General features: G+C 41.0%; 1 protein-coding gene across 1 annotated transcript in view; it reads left to right on the top strand.

Annotated features, from left to right (window-relative positions):
* Positions 1–20,157, top strand: part of DMD (dystrophin) — a 1,498,644-nt gene that overhangs the window by 288,623 nt on the left and 1,189,864 nt on the right. Inside the window, exons 15-16 of the mRNA XM_077807212.1 lie at positions 3,720–3,961; positions 5,953–6,133. Of these exons, the coding sequence (XP_077663338.1) occupies positions 3,720–3,961; positions 5,953–6,133 (423 nt within the window). The remainder of the gene's footprint in view (positions 1–3,719; positions 3,962–5,952; positions 6,134–20,157) is intronic.

The raw sequence follows: 20,157 nt of genomic DNA, 5'->3' as shown, positions 1-20,157 counted from the left end.
CCTTAATCCGCCTCTGCCTACAGTCACAGGAGAAGCCAAAGGATCCCTTTACTGGTCTGGGAACATGAGTACATGAGACACAATGTTTGGACATAAGTTAATAGAACTTTACTAACTTGGGAATTTTCAGTTTATTTAAACAAGTTGAGAGGGATTGGGGACTCAAGGGAGGATAAGAGGTGTAAGGAGCCCTCTGGAGGGATCTGTTGCAATCAGACCCTAGCCTGGAATATACGACTCTCCAATCCTAGAAGAAAATATGACCGGAAAGAAAACTGTCAGTGAACCATAGATAGTCCAAGGCTGCAGCCCCCATGCAATCATAACTTTGGCCTGAAAGCCCACTCCAGTGTCAAATTCATAGCAGTTAGAAGACAAAGCTAGTAGTAAGTATTTTTCAATGACCTTCTTACTTATCCCAAATGAAATCACAGGCAGTGTCCACCGGACCCAGAGGTAGTTAAGGATGTAGAGTCAGGGACCTTGTACCTTCTTTTACGGTTCTCAGGCATTTTATGAATGTATTGCTACTCAGAATTTATGTCCAAACCTACAGGCAGGACAGAACTAATTGTTGAAACAAACCATTTAGTTTAGTTTAGCATAGCAAAACGTGTACCTACTACTATACTATTAGTGCATTTGCTTCTGCTACTGATGAGTTTGTGTCCATATGTTGATCATTTAATAAAAATATCCATTCAGACTCCATGTGCAGGATCATGCTACCCCCTAATTAGCATTAGTCACATGCTAATTAAACATGAACACATGCTAAATGAAGTTGCATACCCAAACCCACTAATGCCAAAAATGCCAAGTAAAAAACACTGATGCATCTTGTTACTTGGTTCCAGAAGTGTACTAAATGGATTTACGTCTCCTGCCTTCTCTCCCTCAAGTGGCCACAGGAAACATGTTCAGACTTACTGTTTGGCATACCCCAAAGTACAGCTTGACATCCTCATGCTCTCCCAAACTCTTCTTCTCTCCCTGACCCAAACACCAAACCCTGTCTGCTCCCTCTCCCAAACACCATCCTTTCTCTTGTAATGTGTTTGTGAGTGGACTGTACCACAACAGTGACTGTAGTAGAACGAGAGCCTGAGACATAAGCCCTTGTATCAGAGGCCTGGGCTAAAGTAGGCAAGTTAAGTTGTGAGCAAGAGGCAGGCCCTGCTCACAGAATCTGGCAAGAAAGGGGTTGATACTTCAGAAACACCTTCCTAAGTAGTGCCAGGCACAAGAATATACACACAAACAGAAAGGTGGTACACCCTGATACCAGCACATTCCCCAAAGATAACAGGAACATGCTTACTCAGCTTAAGGATAAGGTCAGGATGACAGCATGAGGGATAGAGATGTTTTGATCGAACCTACAGGTACAAAGCAATGGGTGGCAACCTGATAGATCAGGGGAAATACATAACTTGTTTGTATTGGTCTATAAAGATGTATCTCAGAGGGAGTGTCTTTGGCCAGCCGAGGGGGCAATTCCCGCCATTCACTGAGCCGCATCCATTGTCATGGGCATACCTGTGCTAGTATAACTGTAGACATTGATCCAGGGAGCTAGGACTGTGTTTCTTTGACAATAAACCTGGCTGGGTGCCTTTGTACCTTAACGGAGCTTATGGTCATTGGGCAGTTCGCTTGAGCTGTGCCAGTTATCTGCACAGAGCTGGGATAGCACACAGGGAGAACACACACCCACCGCTGAACATCTAACCACAGTGACAACTTCTGAATTGGAGAGTTGGCCAAGCAATGTAGGGCTATTTAGCAGCTTCTTACGCCTATAACTCCTGGCTTGTTTTTCAAAATCATGCAACATTTGCTTGGGGGGTAAGAGAGGAAGGAGTATACCAGGAGTAGAAAGAGGCATAGCCTGTGGCACTGTTGTACTCCAGCTACTTTCAATTGTTGGACAGCCACTTTCCAAGTGGAGTTCAATACAACAACCAAGAGTTGGCTCCAGCACAGAGCATGCCTGAGAACCAGGGAGCTGCACACAGACACTGAGCAGCATGGTAGAGAATCCAGCCAAAAATATTGTAGAGTAGAAAAGTTTAAGTCCTAGGAAATTTTAACAAGATTTGTAAAGTGTTTTTGTGTATTCCTAAGAATACACAGAAACCTTTTTAGAACAGAAGATCTCTGTAAATTATTAATTTGCATTGTAGTAGTGACTGGTGCCCTCAACCATGGATCAGGACCCCATTGTTCTAGGCACTGTACAAATGTATCTTAACAATTTAAAATTCTATGAATGTGTTTACATACTTGCCTTCTGATATCTTAATTATTTTGTAACCATAATGAGGGAATTTTTGGGTGGAGGATGGGGCAGAATGCAACATTATTATATCTTATATTTCTCTTCAAAATAAAAAGATTAACATACTCCAGATATACCAAAGCCCACACAGGCCTGGAGAAACAAGCTATGGCTTTGAGAGATATAGTTACGTTGAAGTTTAGGTTTGAGGCTTCTGTATGTGGGGAGGGATAGCTGAGTGGTTTGAGCATTAGCCTGCTAAATCTAGGGTTGTGAGTTCAATCCTTGAGGGGGCCATTTAGGGTTCTGGGGCAAAAATTGGGGATTGATCCTGCTTTGAGCAGGGGGTTGGACTAGATGATCTCCTGTGGTCCTTTCCAACCCTGATATTCTATTATTCTTATTGATGTATAGCCTTTGTGTTTGGAAAGATCGAGGGGGGAAAAGATATTTTATTATTTTGATGAGCTGAAGACTTTTGTTTCTGCAGAGTTGGCCTGTAGGGATAGTGGTGAGGTTGTTATTAAAGATGTGCTCTCAAGCTCATTGGTACTACAATTTGATTAACTCTGACTTCATTATCTGTAGTATTGCTATGTGTATAATTACAAATCATGCCAGCAAGAAGTACATATGACTGTTCACATTAGAGCTTTTCTCCATCTGATATCTGTATAGTATCTGATATCATAGCCTCCTGATATCTGTAGTAAATATGAGCTACACAAATTAATGATATTACTCTGATTAGTTTTGAATTGATGCCTACAGTGCCAAATTTCAGAATAATTATAAATTGTGCTGGGGAAAACCCCTTTGTTTTACTTTTGATTCCTATTTTGTTCAGTGTGAAATCCCATGGCTGAACTCTTTTACCTCATCGCTGCTCCAAGTAACTTTATTGCAATTGCTAAACTAAGTATTTTTGCTTAATATGCCTTGTTTCAATAATGGTGAATGCTGAATTTATGTGTAGTATGTAATATAGATGCTAAGCGTAGAATTTTCAAATACACAAAGTTACTTAGGAGCCTAAATCCCATAAACTTGAAATTAGATTTTTGCTCCTAAACCATTTGGACACTTAGAAAAGCCATCCCTAAGTATTAAAATGTAATTTCAATCAAGACAGAGTTTTCCAAAATGTAAGTTTAAGGCATTTGATTATTTCTCATAGTAGCTTTAATTATTTCCGTGTGCTGTATCTCTTCTTTCTGCTTTATTCCTATTATGGAGCTATAATCTATTTTGATTCATTCTCATAGTAACAGCAATATCTTGCCAGCAATTTACAATAGATTTTAAATGCTCTCTTCACTAATATATGACAGTCATACATTTATATACAGAAACTGAGTTGTTAAATTCTTTCCCTGCTTCTTTTTTGTGACTTAAAGATACATAAGTATTGAACTTTTTTTTCTTCCTTTCTTTTTAGAGGGCCTTAATGCTGACAACATCAAACAAGCCTCAGAGCAGTTGAACAGTCGCTGGACTGAGTTCTGTCAGTTGCTGAGTGAGAGACTGGCGTGGCTGGAGTACCAAAATAACATCATTGCCTTCTACTCCCAGCTGCAGCAACTGGAGCGGACAGCAATTACTGCTGAAAACTGGCTGAAAGTACAACCTACATCAGCAGCAGATCCTGCTACAGTAAAGATACAGTTAGAAAAGTGCAAGGTTAGAGGCTCTTTTCCAACCCTTTCATTATTATGCTTGATATATATTTCTACATTTTGTCAGATGATGGTTGCCAGTTTTTCATTATGAGAGTGGAAAACAGTCTTTATATCTTTCAAAACTAGGTATTGTCAATACCCGGTCTATGAAAGTTAGCAATGATGAGTGTAAAAGGACAGGAGGACACAGTGTATGGAGGTTAAAATTAAACATTTAGTTCTTTTCAGCAAATAACTAATGCTTGTTCTACTGTACTTTTAATTGATATTAGATGTTGGATGGTTATAGCCATATGACCAGAACGTTACGCAATATCTTAAGACCATTGTAAGGAGGAACTTAATTTACTCATTAATGTTTGGTCAATAAAAAGAAGTGCCTGTTAAGGCTTGAAAAGTCAGCTCCTTGAAGTGACTGATTTCCTTGGGTAATTTAATGGTTTGTTATACTTTGCTAGTTTGTCCTCTGATTGCAACCCTTCTGGCATTTGGACTTTTGATACAAGTTTAGCACACCTTAATTAGGTCCCGAAGCAGCAGAGCACTTATACATGTGTTTAAGTGTTTTGCTGAATAAGGGCCTTATTGTAGAACATTATGCATACTTATGGAAGCAATCTGAAGGTTGTATTTTCACAGATGAGTTCATGACATAATTTTAAAGTGACATTTTTTTATTGATACAAGGAATTTCATAGAGCTGCCTTCTATTCCTGCTATATCTAGCAGGATTTCAGTTTTGCTAACATATGGCTAGCTTATGCCCTGCGTGCCATTGGGCCATCTTAGAGTTCCCAAGAGTAATGGAGCCTGACTCAAGAAGAGTTCCCAAGCAGTATTTCCAGTGTGTGTAGTGTATCACAGTGAAGCCTGCCCCTTTTTATGGTCCTGGACAGCTCTGTAGGTGGGGATACTAGAATCATGTCATGATCATTAGCCTTGCCCTGCTGACCTCTTTCTGGCAACTGGCACCAATAGGGGCCATAGAGGGGAGCATAAAGGATATGCTGATTTAGGATTCTGGACAGCCCTTGTGCATGGGCACAAGTGTGGAGAGCTCCCTACACATCCTGTACGTACAATTTTTTTTTTTTAATTCATGTACTATGTTCCTGCTTCTACACTTTGTTAGACCAGATTTAGTTTGGTATCACTTTATTGAAATCAGTGCAGTGGCGAATTAGGCCCTATTTATGTATAGATTTATTTATGACTCTGACTCACTCTAGACTAATGCTCATTTCAATAACCTAAAGTGTTTTTGGTAATTATAAATCTCCACATTAATGAAGAATTTATCATAGAAGGTAAGTTGAACCACCACTCTCCTAAACTGTAGGCATTGTTTGAAAACCAAGCCCAGAGCAGATATGTTTTTTTGTGAATGATTTTTTTTAATCTTTAAAACACCAGTCCAAAATCTCATGTCTGATCTCTCTTAAATTATGAGATGTTCAAAATCTGGATGCAGACCTGAAATTTCCAACTTGAGTCTCTCTCCACTTTCTAGGGAAGCTCAGCCAATACCAAGATATTTTCTCTCCTCTTACACGGACACCAGCATAGTCACCTTTTAAAAAGTGAATAATGATCAACAGTTACCATTTCATAACATGTCAAATTGCACAGTTATTTCTTATTCTCAGTATAAGAAAGTAGTTTTCATATCCGATACCACAAATGAGTAACTGTTACATTTGACTTTTTATGGTGACCACTCTACAGTGAAGATTGAGGGACTTCACTGAGCATATTAAAATTTGACTGGACAAAACACTGGCGATTTATACAGTAGAGAACAATCCTAATCTGGCAGTAAGGTGAACTAAGTAAACTAGTACTCTAGTTCTTCTCCATCACCATTTTCTGTTCCAGGAATTAGGAATATCTGATGTTCTCTTTCCCTCTTTTATTCTATAAGAACAGTGGTGATCTGATGAAGAATCGCTTATAGGATGATTTTATTCAGGAATCTTTGTCTTCCCTATACAGGAAGAAGTCTCCCGGTTGTCAGCCCTTCAGCCTAAAATTGTGCAGCTAAAGGTTCAAAGTAAAGCACTGAAAGAAAAAGAGCAAGGGCCAATGTTTCTGGATGCAGACCTTGTAGCTTTTACTAACCACTTCAAACAAGTTTTTGCTGATGTACAGGCCAGAGAGAGAGAGCTACAGACCAGTAAGTGTTGTTCATGGCTAGAAATTACTGTACCCAAGAAAATTTTTTGCAACAGAGTTTATTTTAATTTGCTTCTTTCTACCCAGTGTTGCTCTACAAAAGGGAAGTGAGTTGTGGTGGTCTATTTTCTGTAACTGTTTTAGAAATATCTATTAATCAGTTAACTGCATGTTTAATAATATGAACACTTGAGAAATTAAAGGTTTACTTGCAATCACAGCTCACACTCAGGATTGTTCTCTCACACAGCATTCCCAGGATAGCACACGTATGGCCAGATTCACCAATACTTCCCAGCAACACCAGACAGTCTTGATATAACTGTCCAGTTAAGCCAGGTTTACTTCTACTTGGCACCACTGAAGAAATGCAAAGCAGATAAATTGTACCAGTGAATATAGCCTGCGGAGTTGTGTAGCGCAGGTGGCTAACCCTGGGAGAGACAAAACAATAGTAGTGGCTTCACTGCTATATTAGGATCCATCATTTACCTGTATACGGAGAGTCACTGAGATATTTTTATATGAATTGAAAAGAAAGATTTTGAAATTAATCTTGGGTATTGTGGAGTATAGTGGAGGTCAGTAGTATAACTACCAAACAGCACAGAAAAAATATTTAAGCCAAAATTTGGAGAACCACCCACTCATTAAGCGCTTGGTTGTGCAACTTTTTTACTCATGTTGGAAATCACTTACTCAAGCAAGTAGTCCCAGTGATGTTAATAAGACTACTAGTGTGTATAAGTGTATGCAACATTTGCATAGTCTAAGCCTTACATTTACTGTCCCAAGTTTTGGTGTTGTTTTTTTTAATATTCAGATACTACTTGAAAACCTGGCTTATTTTCCTTTTGTTCATATTTTAATGGGTGCCTTATAGATATCTGTTTTCTTGAAAGGCAAGGCACATAAGGAAGCAAACACGCAGTTGCTTGGAGGGCTTAGTGAGGCTTCAGGCGGGATAGGAGGCTTCAGTGCTGGGAGAGTGAAGAACTAGAGACAGTAGAGAAGTATGTCAGCATAAATATTGCTCAATTGATAAATCAACCCTGAAAATACTTTGGTAATGAAAAACAGAACGCCATACAGAGAATGAACAAAAATATATATTTGTATCCAAAACATCTTTTTAGATTGGCAACACCCTTTTACTCCTGTATGAAGATGATGCATTGATACTCTGAGATATAATAATACATTAGAAAATATGTTAAGTCCATTGACAACAAGGAGAGAAAAGAAAATACAAAATGAGCCTAAGTCTCAACACTGAGACATTCTTTCATTTTATTAAATTGGCCTGCCACTGTTGAGCTAAAACACTGAATAGCAGAATTGTAAGAGCTGGGTTTGTGCTTAGGTTTCAAATTTTCTTTCCACATGAACTCTTGATAAGATAGTGGCTATCAAAAACATGCAACATCTTTAAGAAAAAATATACTTACTTCTATTTCTGTAAGTTTCCTTGTTCACAGTGAAAGAAGAAAATTAGTATTTGATGCTTTTCCAGTGCAAGCAAAATCTGAATTACATATCCCAAACTAAACCCCTTTATCCTAATCTACCCCATTGTACACTTTGGAAGAATTCAGATCTTGTTCCAAACTTCACAGCTCAAGCAAATCTCTCCTGACTTTTGGAGGAGAGGGGAATGGGTTTTTATACCCTGCTCTGCTATAAAAATCCATTTGATCCAACTCATTCTATATTGATCATTTGATGTCCATATGTATGTGCATTTTCCTGTATTTTCTTAAATGATTGGCTGAAACAGCATAGTGATTCTGCAGTGATGCTTCATTAGACACTACTTTATTAATTAGATTAGATTCAAGATGAGACTCTATGGTAGCATGCTGTAGTAAATTAGGCAGGCAGCTAGCAGATTGCTCTGGTCTCAATTCTGTCATTGACTTGCTGTGTGGCCTTGAGCAAGTCACCTAAATTCTCCAGGCTTCATTTTCACTGTCTCTAAAATGGGGATTAAAGTACTTATTTACCAACCACAATGGGATATTGTGGAAAATAATTAGCTAATGTACGTAAAGTGTAAAGCTACAGCTGCTAAGTGCTATATATGCCAAGTACTATTATTCATCACGTGCTCAGATGCATCAACTTTTCAAAAACCAGAAAGGTTTACACCGCAGACACCCCATTTCAAAAAAAATCTGTGCAAGGAAGCTTTATACCATTTAAATTTGAAAAGAAGTGTATAATAAACACAATAATGGATTTGTTCACAAATGACTTACCCAAGGACAAACAGAGGCAGAACTGGGAACAGAACCTAGGTAATCATGAACCCTAATTTATATAATCCTACACATGTATGACTTTTTTTTTTTTAACATTTACCACTTTTGAATTAAATCTTTTTTCAAAAGTAGGAAAATATTATGCCACTATTAGAAATTGACTTTACTCCTGATTAAAGATACCAAGTATTCCAGTAATAACCAGTAATGTGTGCGCGTGTACACACACACAGAGAGAGAGAGAGAGAGAGAGAGAGAGAGTTCATGCACTTTCTTTATTCTGTATGACAGAAAATGCCTGCCTTTCATTGGAAGATTGGATATTTACACCTCTTGTTTGTATAAGTTCTTTCTGGTTAAATTTCTTTTGTAGATTAAATTTTCTGAGTTGTGAATAGCTTTTGGTAGTCCTAGCAGCAGCAGCGCTTGTGTCTTCACTTTATTTGATTAGTATCCCAAATGTGATAAACAAGGCATTGTGTGATTCAACATTAGGTTTTGTTAAATTCCTTTGTCTTTTGGTGGCTGAGGACCACTATGTTTTGAAGGAAGCAAAAATCTTTATTTTCCAGGTGGGTTTTTTTTTTTGCGGGGGGTGTGTGTGTCTCATTTTAGGAGATATTCTTCCCCATGTTCTGTTGCTTTTTTAAAGCACTATGAGCAATTTACTCCCTATGTATTGGGTTCAGTGAATTTGTTATCAGTAAGCTATGTAAAGCAATATTTATTTCATGTTCAAACAACTGAATTCCTCTTTAGATTAGCTTTCCCCTACCTATAATTTCTTCAAAATCTGTTCTGTTGTTCGTGTAGGAAAGAAGTGTAACCTTCTATGATTTTTTTTTTCATGAGACTGTCTGGAAAGATTTAAGTGGATTTCTAAAATGTTCAAACTTTGTAGGTTTTTGTTAATTATTCTTTACAATTAAATGTGTCATCTTAGAGCACTGGTATTTAGAAAAAGTAAAGCGCCACCGTATGCAAAGATTTAGATCCAAGAGTTGAGAAGAATATCATATCCACCTGACATTGCAGGGAGCGTTTGGATATGCGTAACATAATTACCCATTGGATATTTGGCCAGGACACTGGTTTATGTGGAGGGTAATTCGTAGCTAGTTTCATTACTATCTTGCTCAAGAATGAGAGGTTGGACAGTGAGATCTGCTTATCTTGAGATGTTCAAGATCTGTTTAGTCAAGAGAGGAGATGTCTTGGGAATAGTCCAACTATTTAATGCTTTTAGGATGGTTGACAGGTTCCCTTAATCTAAGTTGGTTGACCAATTCTGTCTACAGGAGAGCTAAAGTACTCCCTCATATCCTTCATCAGCCATGATTGTCATAGATCTGAATCACATGTCCTAAGTGATTCTTTCCAGTGCTTCCTGAATGTCTTGCTCTGTGACTGCTGAATTCTTTGATGGGGCAAGATGTTTTTTCCAACCTGGTCTCAGTATATTGTTGTCTAAACAGGGCATCATAGCTACAGATGGTCTTCAGTGAGAAATGTGTCAGTTGTTCCTCATATTGAGGGGAGCTGCTCTCTGCGGTGGCATAGCAGAAGGTGATCTGCACTGACAAAGCGATTTGTGGCTCAGAAAAGTGCCCACCCCGCAAACCCAGCCTGAAATTTGAAAGTTAAACTAGTTTCTTTCCGGATTACTTACCCTTGTTAACCAGGGAAATGTTAAGAAAAAAATCCTTACCCTGCACATACCACTGTCTCCACGAAACTAAGATTAAAATGTAGTCATCCAAGTGGGAAGAACATGACCTGTACCTGTAAACTCAAGGACCCAGCTAAATTCCATAGTATCTTCAATGAATCCATACCAAACAAAAGAGCCTAGGAAAAAATCTGGTGAGATGCACCAAGTAGCAACTGAGATTCTTGTAACCAGAGTTTATATAAAATTCTGTTGCTGATGCATGGGACAGAACAGAATCTAGTTGATTCCTCCATAGCTGCATTGTATCCACAATGCTAATAGCAGTAAGAATGCTTGTTTGAACAGATAAGTCTGTACTCAGGGTACAGAATTATTGAGTACTAATGATACTCAGATTAGATCAGAAAATAGCTCTTTTCAGCCATAGATCAGCTCTACATTGATATATTTTCAAAGTAGAACTGCACGGAAAAAAAATACACTCCTCCTCACACACATGTGATGGTTGCTTTGGCAATGCACCCCCCGCCCCCCAAAAAAGGATAAAATGAAAACCTGAAAGTGAGTCTCAAATCTGTTTTTTCCCCCCATAAGCAAGTGGCTCATTCATACCATGAGATGGTACTTTTGGTAGATAAACTGCAAATGAAGGGTTATATAGTTAATTTTAGCAGCTGGCATGTTACCCTTTCTTCTTTCTATCCTTCCCAAAAGAAATTTTTTGAATGTTTTCACTTAATCATTTTGAGCTGATTTGCTTTTTTTCTCCCACCCCCCGCCTCCCATCATATCCTTTTTCAGGATATTCCACCATTTTCCCTGGTAGCCAGTGTGAACCCAGTAACTTCAACAACTGCTGTATCCAAGAGTTCATGCCACTGGCAATCTCAGGATAGCTCCCCAAGACTATGCAAAACACAGTCACCACAATAAGATCAACATTTTGGTTTTCCTTCTTTCATGTTTTTCTTTAGTTAAAGAACTTTTTAAACCTTGAGCATTTCACATAGTCTTGCATAAGAGTCTGTAATTTAGAGATTAAATGTGCACAAAATGACACAGAATCCTATGATAAATATAGGGTTTTTTCAGAATGAACGTTGTGTATTTAAAAATAAAGTGCTGTCTTATGAATCATACACATGCAAATTATATTTGAGTCCCCAAGCAGATCTAGGCTATGCATTATTTTTGAAAACACTTCTTTTTCTTCAATTAACATAAAATATTCCTTTGAATTGGCTTTTGGAGGGTTTTTTTGGCTAGTTCTATATTTTATTTTTTAAATTCTGCTTCCCAAGATGTCATCAGTAATTGAACAGAGTTTTAATGAGAAGCACAGATATAATTTCATTTTTGTTAGGCTATATACTTTCTCATATTAGTATTTCCCCTTCAAAAAAGAAACAAGTTATCTAAGGAATTAATCTTTATTACATATTGTCCTTTCCTGTATGTCCAGTTTATCTTCCCCTCCTCCCTTCCCCTTCCCTCAATGATAAATTAAAATGCGGGGGGGAAATGCATGTGATATCATCTAATAAAACAATTGAATTTTGTTTTATTATATTGGTTCGTTATAGTTCTTGTAAGGCTGGTAAAACCCTGTCTGTACCATTTCTTTTAACGTGGAGATAAATCAGAGAAAAGGAATTGTTAAAGCACTTTCAGAGCATTGACTGTTCCCTGACAATATGATGGAAGATTCTAAAAGGTTGCACTTTGATGGTTTCTGATGACATGGAGGAAAAAACGGGGAAACCCACAGCTCTTATCAGGAGAAGAAGAAAAGCAGAAAAGCTTCTCAAAAGTTGGACTTTGATGATCAACTTCAAGGACAAGTACCACAGAATAAGTGAAAGGAAGAAAGTATGTTCCTAGGAAAGGAGTTGAGAAAAGTATGGTAGTTTGTATGATTTAAAAAAAATTAGGTGATCAGTCATGGTTGCTATTTTATGCCTTCTTTTAGTTCAGATTTCTGAGATTCAAGCTAGTTCATTCATTGCAGGAAACAGTTGTATCAGTTGAAATGATTCCATTGATTCAAATTTGCTGCCTGTCTTCTACTGTAACAATGAGCTGATGAATACTGAATTTACCTTGATTATAGGGGGAAAGTGTAGATAGTGTGTGTGTATGGAGAATGTACGCTGGCCTGTCTGAGACTGGAATAAAATCTCTCCTACTTAATTTCAGGTGGTGGAAAAGAAATCTGTTCAATAATTATCTGGGGGAAGGAGGAGAGGGAGAAGAGCTGTTTTCAAATGTTGCAGTATTTTTCTACATGCTAAAAATAAATAGATTGATATTTGTCTTAATGAATTTCTTAGCCTAAGCTCACTCTTGTCCTCTCTCTTGGTATTTTCACAACCTTCATTGCCACTGACTGCTTTGATGAATTGGGACCCCAACTGATTTTCCCCATGCTCACACAGGAAATCTGTGGCAAAACTTGGAATTGATTACCCAAATCCTTGTCCCATATCTTTACCAAAAGAACCATCTCTCCTTGCTTTGCCACAAAGTAAAGATGTAGATATAATATTTCTCAGGAATTTAAGAAATCACAGTAAAATATCATTGTATACATTTTTGGTCAATATAAAGTCCTAGATCAAGTCTGCTGTAGGTGACATGTGATAAGGCTTTGTATAAATGAGGTGTTACTATTTTTAAAACTTCAGGCCCAAAATCTGGGTTTCCAGAGATTGTTCCCTTTCTTTAGAAGGGATAAAGCTTTTCTTCAACTTAACAAAAGGTTTTAGGTATTTCTCAAAGGGAAATTTTGTGAACATTTGTATGTCTAGAGGTTATATTCAGTCATTGCCTTCAAATAAACCAAATTTCCTATTAAAATTAAGGGTAATCTGCTCAGGACACATAGGTGAATGAAAAACAGGCACAGTGATAGAGTTAATCAGGCCAGAACTTTATTATCTTAACAATGGGGAGGGGCACTATCTGCACCCCCTCTTTGAGAAACCTGGCATTTAATTGAGTCCAGTTTGACATTACAGCATTCACAGTATATAATAACTTTGGGTGGAGGCTCTGCCTAACCCAGAGGTGGGCAAACTATGGCCCACAGGCCACATCTGGCCCATGGGACTGTCCTGCCCAGCCCTTGAGCTCCCAGCTGGGGAGTCTAGCCCCTGGCCCCTCCCCTGCTGTCCCCCGCAGCCTCAGCTCACTGTGCCGCAAGCCCTCTGGGTGATGGGGCTGTGAGCTCTTGCTGGGCAAAGCAGTGGCATGGCTGGCTCCAGATGGGTGGCGTGGCTGCCAGTCCTGGTTCTCTGAGTGACATGGTAAGAGGGCGGGGAGCGGGGTTAGATAATGAGCAGTGGGTCCTGGGGCGGGCAGTCAGGGGACAGTGGGCAGTTGGATAGGAGTGGGAGTCCCAGGAGACCTGTCAGGGGGTGGGGGTGTGGATAGGGTCAGGGGACAGGGAGCGGGGGGGGGGTTGCATAGGGGATTGGATCCCGGGGGGGATGGTTAGGGGTGTTTGGGGGTGGGGGTTGGATGGATTGGGAGTTCTGAGGGGGGCAGTCAGGGGATGGAAAGTGGGAGGGGGCAGATTGGGGTGGGGAGGCACAGCCTTCCCTATCTGGCCCTCCATACAGTTTCAGAACCCCGATGTGGCCCTCAGGCCAAAAAGTTTGCCCTGCACCTGGCTGAACCCCTAGGACTCAGCTCACTTCTGAATCCTCATACCCTGTCATTTGTGAGAAGGGTTAGAGGGTACTCAGAGGGACCTCAGTCTGTGAAGTCTTCAGGTCTGCTCTTCTCCTTACAGGCAAAAGGTCCTCCAGCCATGTCCCAGCTCTCATTCGCCTCAGGAATCTGGTTCTGTAGCCGTTATCTGCCTGGGCCTCCAGCTGCAAGTTACAATGGACTAATCTTCCTAGAATCCTCCTAGCATTAGAATTCCTACTCTTCATTCTTTTAACTTAAACTTTGCTTCCTCCAGGCTGCAAGAAAAGGTGGAAAAAACCTGTGAATCCCTGCCAATTTGATCCAACAGGAAAAATGTCGGTTCCCAGCCTGTAGCGGTGCATGGGATACTTCCATCCTAAGTTCAGGACTCTGCACTTGTTGAACCTCAGATTTCTTTTGGCCCAATCCTCCAATTTGTCTAGGTCACTCTGTATCCTATCCCTACCCTCCAGTGTATCTACTTCTCCCCACAGCTTAGTGTCATCTGGAAACTTGCTGAGGGTGCAATCTATCCTATCATCTAGATCATTAATAAAGATGTTGATCAAAACCGGTCCCAGGACCGATCCCTGGGGTACTCCATTTGATATCGACTGCCAACTAGACATCGAGCCATTGTTCACTACCAGTTGAGCCTGATGATCTAGCCAGCTTTCTATCCACCTTGTAGTCCATCCAATCCAGACTTTAACTTGCTGTCAAGAATGCTGTGGAAGACCGTATCAAAAGCTTTGCTAAAGTCAAGATATATCACATCTGCTGCTTTCCCCATATCCACAGAGCCAGTTATTTCATCATAGAAGGTGATCAGATTGGTCAGGCATGTCTTGCCCTTGGTGCATCCATGCTGACTGTTCATTTTGAAGCACTTAGAGGAGAGGAAGGTGATCAGGGTTTCCTTGAGAACCTGCTCCATGATTTTTCCTGGGACTGAGGTGAGGCTGATTGGTCTGGAGTTCCCCGGATTCTCCTTCTTCCCTTTTTTTAAAGATGGGTACTATATTTGCCTTTTCCCAATCGTCCGGGACCTCCCTGGATTGCCACGAGTTTTCAAAGATAATGGCCAATGGATCTGCAATCACGTCAACCAACTCCCTCAGCACCCTTGGATGCATTAGATCTGGATCCATGGACTTGTGCACATCCAGCTTTTATAAACAATCCTTAACCTGTTCTTTCACCACTGAGGACTGATCACCTCCTCCCCATACTGTGTTGCCCAGGACAGCAGTGTGGGAGCTGACCTTGTCTGTGAAGATCAAGGCAAAAAAAGCATAGAGTACTTCAGCTTTTTTCCACATCTGTCCCTAGGTTGCCTCTCCCATTCATTAAGAGTCCCACTTCCCCTAACCTTTTTCTTCTTGCTAATATTCCTGTAGAAACCTTTCTTGTTACCCTTCACATCCCTTGCCAGCTGCAACTTCAGTTGTGTTTTGGCCTTCCTGATTACTTCCCTGCATGCTCGAGCAATATTTTTATACTCCTCCCTAGTCATCTGACCAAGTTTCCACTTCTTGTAAGCTTTCTTTTTGTGTTTAAGCTCACCAAACATTTCACTGTTAAGCCAAGCTGGTCGCCTGCCATATTTGCTATTCTTTCTGCACATTGGGATGGTTTGTTCCTGTGCCCTCAATAAGGCTTCTTTAAAATACAGCCAGCTTTCCTGGACTCCTTTCCCCCTCATATTAGCCTCCCAGGGGATCCTGCCCATCAGTTCCCTAAGAGAGTCAAAGTCTGCTTTTCTGAACTCCAGGGTCCATATTTTGCTACTTTTTCTTCCTTTTCTCCTGAGGATCCTGAACTCAACTATGTCATGGTCACTGCTGCCCAGGTTGCCACCCACTTCTACTTCCCCTGCTAATTCTTCCCTGTTTGTAAGCAGCAGGTCAAGAAGAGAACGGCCTCTGGTTGATTCCTCCAGTAGCTGCACCAGGAAGTTGTCCCCAACACTCTCCAAAAACTTCCTGGATTGACTGTGTACTGCTTTATTGCTCTCCCAGCAGATGTCAGGGTGATTGAAGTCCCCCATTAGATCCCAGGGCCTTTGTTCTGGAAACTTCAGTTAATTGTCCGAAGAAAGCCTCGTCTACCTCATCCTCCTGGTCCTGTGGTCCATAGCACATGCCCACCACAACATCACCCTTGTTGCTCTCACTTCTAAACTTAACCCAAAGACTCTCAACAGACTTTTCTCCAGTTTCAGACTGGAGCTCTGAGCAATCATACCGCTCTTATATATAGTGCAACTCCTCCACCTTTCCTCCCCTGCCTGTCCTTTCTGAACAGTTTATACCCATCCATAACAGTGCTCCATTCATGTGAGCTACCCCACCAAGTCTCTGTTATTCCAATCCAGTCATAGTTCTTTAACTGTGCCAGGACTTTCAATTCTTCCTGCTTGTTTCCCAGGCTTCTTGCATTCATGTACTTGCACCTAAGATAACTAGCCGATTGCCCTGCTTTCTCAGAGGCCCCCACTGTTGCACCCTCCTCCTTGTGTTTCCTCCCAGTATCCCACTTACCTCACGACTTAGGTCACCATACTCCAGCAAACCTAGTTTAATCTCCTCACTAGATTAGCAAACCTACCTGTGAAGGTTTCAGAGTAACAGCCGTGTTAGTCTGCATTCGCAAAAAGAAAAGGAGTACTTGTGGCACCTTAGAGACTAACCAATGTATTTGAGCATAAGCTTTCGTGAGCCACAGTATGCATCCGATGAAGTGAGCTGTAGCTCACGAAAGCTTATGCTCTAATACATTGGTTAGTCTCTAAGGTGCCACAAGTACTCCTTTTCTTTTTGCTACCTGTGAAGGTACTCTTCCCTCTCTTCGTTAGGTGGATCTCATCTCTTCCTAGCAATCCTTCTTCCTGGAACAACATCCCATGGTTGAGGAATCCAAAGCCGTCTCTCTGACACCACCTGCATAACCACACATTCACCTCCACAATTTGACGGTCCATACCTGGGCCTTTTCCTTCAACAGGGAGGATAGATGAAAACATGACTTGCACCTCAAACTCCTTTATCCTTCTTCCCAGAGCCACATAGTCTGCAGTGACCCACTCAAGGTCATTCTTGGCAGAATCATTGATGTCCACATGGAGAAGTAGGAAGGGGTAGCGGTCTGAGGGCTTGATCAGTCATAGCAAACACTCAGTCACATCCTGAATTCTAGCTCCAGGCAAGCAGCATACTTCTCAAGTCTCTCGGTCTCGTCGGCAGATGGATTACTCTGCCCCTCTTAGGAGGAAGTCCCCGATCACCACCACCTGTCTCCTCCTCTTGGGAGTGGTGGTCGTGGAACCCCCATCCCTACGACAATGCATCTTATGCCTTCTGGTCGATGAGGTCTCCTTCTGATCCCTTCCCTTAGATGGCTCTTCCAAATAATTCTCTGCAGTAGTACCCTTGCAGAGAGCCTCAAAATGGTCAGTCACCTTTGATAACTGTACCAAATAATAATAGTGGTTGTTATTCCTTCTAGGCAGAAATAAAAAAAATGTCTAACAGTAGGGGTCACATGTGAAAAACAAGAACTTTATAAAAGGAAAATTATTCCTGAAATACTGAGATATAATGTAGTACTGAAAAAAATATTTATTCTGACTAACAGTGGAAACTATTGCAAAAATATATGGTGTAGCTGAGAGTTGTGTGGAAAAAGTGAAACAGAATTTACATTGTTCCAGTGAAATGACAAGTGGCTTTTTAAAAGCAATATTTCATATTTAAATCAGTCTGCCACTGGCTAGTTCAAATTGGTATCTTTTTGATCCTGCATGAATTTTTATTTAGCTCTTTGAATAGTAGGAATCATAATTAATTTAAAATGCAGAAAACTGCTAGCTATGTTTGTATGACTTTTAAATTATTTCTGGCAGCGTTTTCAAAATAAAAGCTTTTGTAGAGCCTGTTCTAACAACAATGCTAATATGTTTGCATCCAGTTCTGAGATCTGTTCCAGCAGTATTCCTATATATACCTGCAACAAACTGTACACATTGCACTAACAGTACCCTTGTGCAAAGAAGCGTTTCTCACCAAGTTTATTTTCCAACATCGTTAACCAGACTTTCTGGCCAGGACCCTTCACAGTGCTCAAGGTATTTGGTTCCTTTGTCGCCCCAATGAAGGATGCCAAAATGGCTTTTACTCTCTGTTTAGATCTTCTGAAAATTCATTGACTCTGCTTCAAGAGGCAGGAAGGTTTCCTGTGGGTGAAGTCTCTATCCCCCATCAAGATTAGGTGGTCATCTTTCCCCACTTGCCTTCCTGATGACTTTGTTGACCTTGCATATAAATGTGCTTTTCTTTGTCTTTGGTCTCACCTTGCCCAACTTACATCAGAGACACATTCAAGCAAATGGAATTGCATTCCTTTGTCTGAAACAGGCATGGCTTTGGCATTGCTTGCCAAATGCATTTTCAGAACACATTTCCAGCACCTATCTATGAAGTCCTTTATGGGTTTAACATACATACAGCAGCAAGAATATTAATGATCAGTGAGTAATTAGTTTTCCAGTGATGTATTATATACCCAAAAGGTGGCATGTAACATGACAACAGTGTGCCAGCTGGCTTCGGGATGATATTAGGGTCATACTCGTCCAAGCCCTGCCTCCCCATTTACACTGCTGTTTTTAGCACTATATAGTGTCCCATTACTGGAGCCCTCCCGCTTTTGTGGGGAAAGACTCCAGGAGAGGGGATGGGCCCATCAGGGGAGTTTTCAAGCTCCTTCCCTCCTTCCAGACCCTTTCCTCCGCACAATGAAAGACTCTGGAAGTGGGGACTGCTGAAGCCTTTCCCCGGTGCTGCCTCACGGCTGGAGTCTTTTACTGACGGGTGTAGCTACATACAGCAGTATGGATGCAGCCTGCTTTTCACTGCGGCATACCCTACATGCCGTCACCAGTGGTGTGTAAAGTGGACATAGCCTAAAGCTTGTTGTTTCCACTTACAAGATGTGGAGCCTCTAAGAAAGTCATTATTTACAAGAGTCAAAGATGACTTTAGGCTGAGATACTGAACTATGTTTCACTTTTCTAATAAAAATAAGACTTGAGAATTTTATATTTCCTTTCCTCATGTGAGCAGTATATAATGTAAGTGTGCCCTTTACTTTTGGAGCAGTATATTTAAATGTTCTGTCCTCACAGAATTGTTGGTATATGACGAGTCAGAGATAATATAAATGTAATGAAGGAAATGCGATTTGAAAAGACTAATGAACACTCTGTTCTGACTGGAGAAAAGCAGGAAGAATTCCCTTTCCAGTGTTTTCCAGATCAGATGTTAGGGGAGACTGGAATTTTGGATGGAGAAAGTACACTACAAGAAAGCAACACTTGTCCCTCTGTAACCGGATGCAGACTCACCGGCGGTGCCTCCTGCTGGTTATCTCAGGGAATTAGCTCACCAGCCTCTGGAGTGCCCTCTTCAGGCCGGTGTCTCACCTTACTGCTGGCTCCCATACCCCTCCCAGGACCCCAGTGCCCCTTTCACTGGGGGCTGCCCCCTGGCAATACCCCACAATTCTGGGTCTCCCCCTCCCAGGGGAACCCTCCACCCTCACCTCACTCGTAAGCTCCTGCCAGTCACCAGCTAGCCCCCACACCCTGGGCAGACTGCAGTATGAGCCATTCATCACAGGCAAGCTTGGGTTTGGACCTGGTGCCTCTGTCTAATCTTGGGCTGTCCCCTGCAACCTCAGTACCTGTTGAGCCTAATGCTAGGCTGCAGCCTGGGGCTTTCCTGGCTGGAGCACCCCAGCTCCACAGGCCCTTCCCCAGCCCAGTTCCAATCTAGGTACTCTGCTTAGGTCCCTGCAGCCAGGTCCCTCCCTCTCAAAAGTGAGAGAAAGAGTACTCTTCTGCTCCTGGCTTATATAAGGCCTGCTGGGTCTGTTTGGGGCATGGCCCCCAGCTGCAGCTGCTCTGCCAATCAGCCCAGCTCTTCCCCTACTCCAGCCCTCTCCCAGGGCTATCTTAAACCCCTCACAACAGCAAACACTTTTTCTTACAAATCCATTGTCACCGGTCATGATGGCCAAGTTTTTTAAAAGCAAAAGGTGATTTTAGGTGCATCAATTTGTGGGTGCCCAACTAGAGAGAGCTTAGAGGCATACAATTTTCAGAGGGTGGGTGCTCAGCACTTTCTGAAAATTAAGTACCTTTAAGCAATCACAAGCCAAACACCGCAAAGTTGAGGCACTCAGAATCACTGATTATGTCTCAAAATCTTGGTCAAATTGCATTCACTGTTTTATTAGAATGTAATCAAGATGGCACTGAAAACCTTATGTAAGTACAAACTTTATCAGTTCTGCATTTTGTGACTATGAAACATTCTTTCTTTCTAAAATATCTTTTAG

The sequence above is a fragment of the Eretmochelys imbricata genome, chromosome 1, assembly GCF_965152235.1.
Source record: "Eretmochelys imbricata isolate rEreImb1 chromosome 1, rEreImb1.hap1, whole genome shotgun sequence".
In the NCBI taxonomy this organism is placed as follows: Eukaryota; Metazoa; Chordata; order Testudines; family Cheloniidae; genus Eretmochelys; species Eretmochelys imbricata.
The sequence above is the reverse complement of the archived record's forward strand: the minus strand, read 5'-3'. Positions and strand labels throughout refer to the sequence as shown.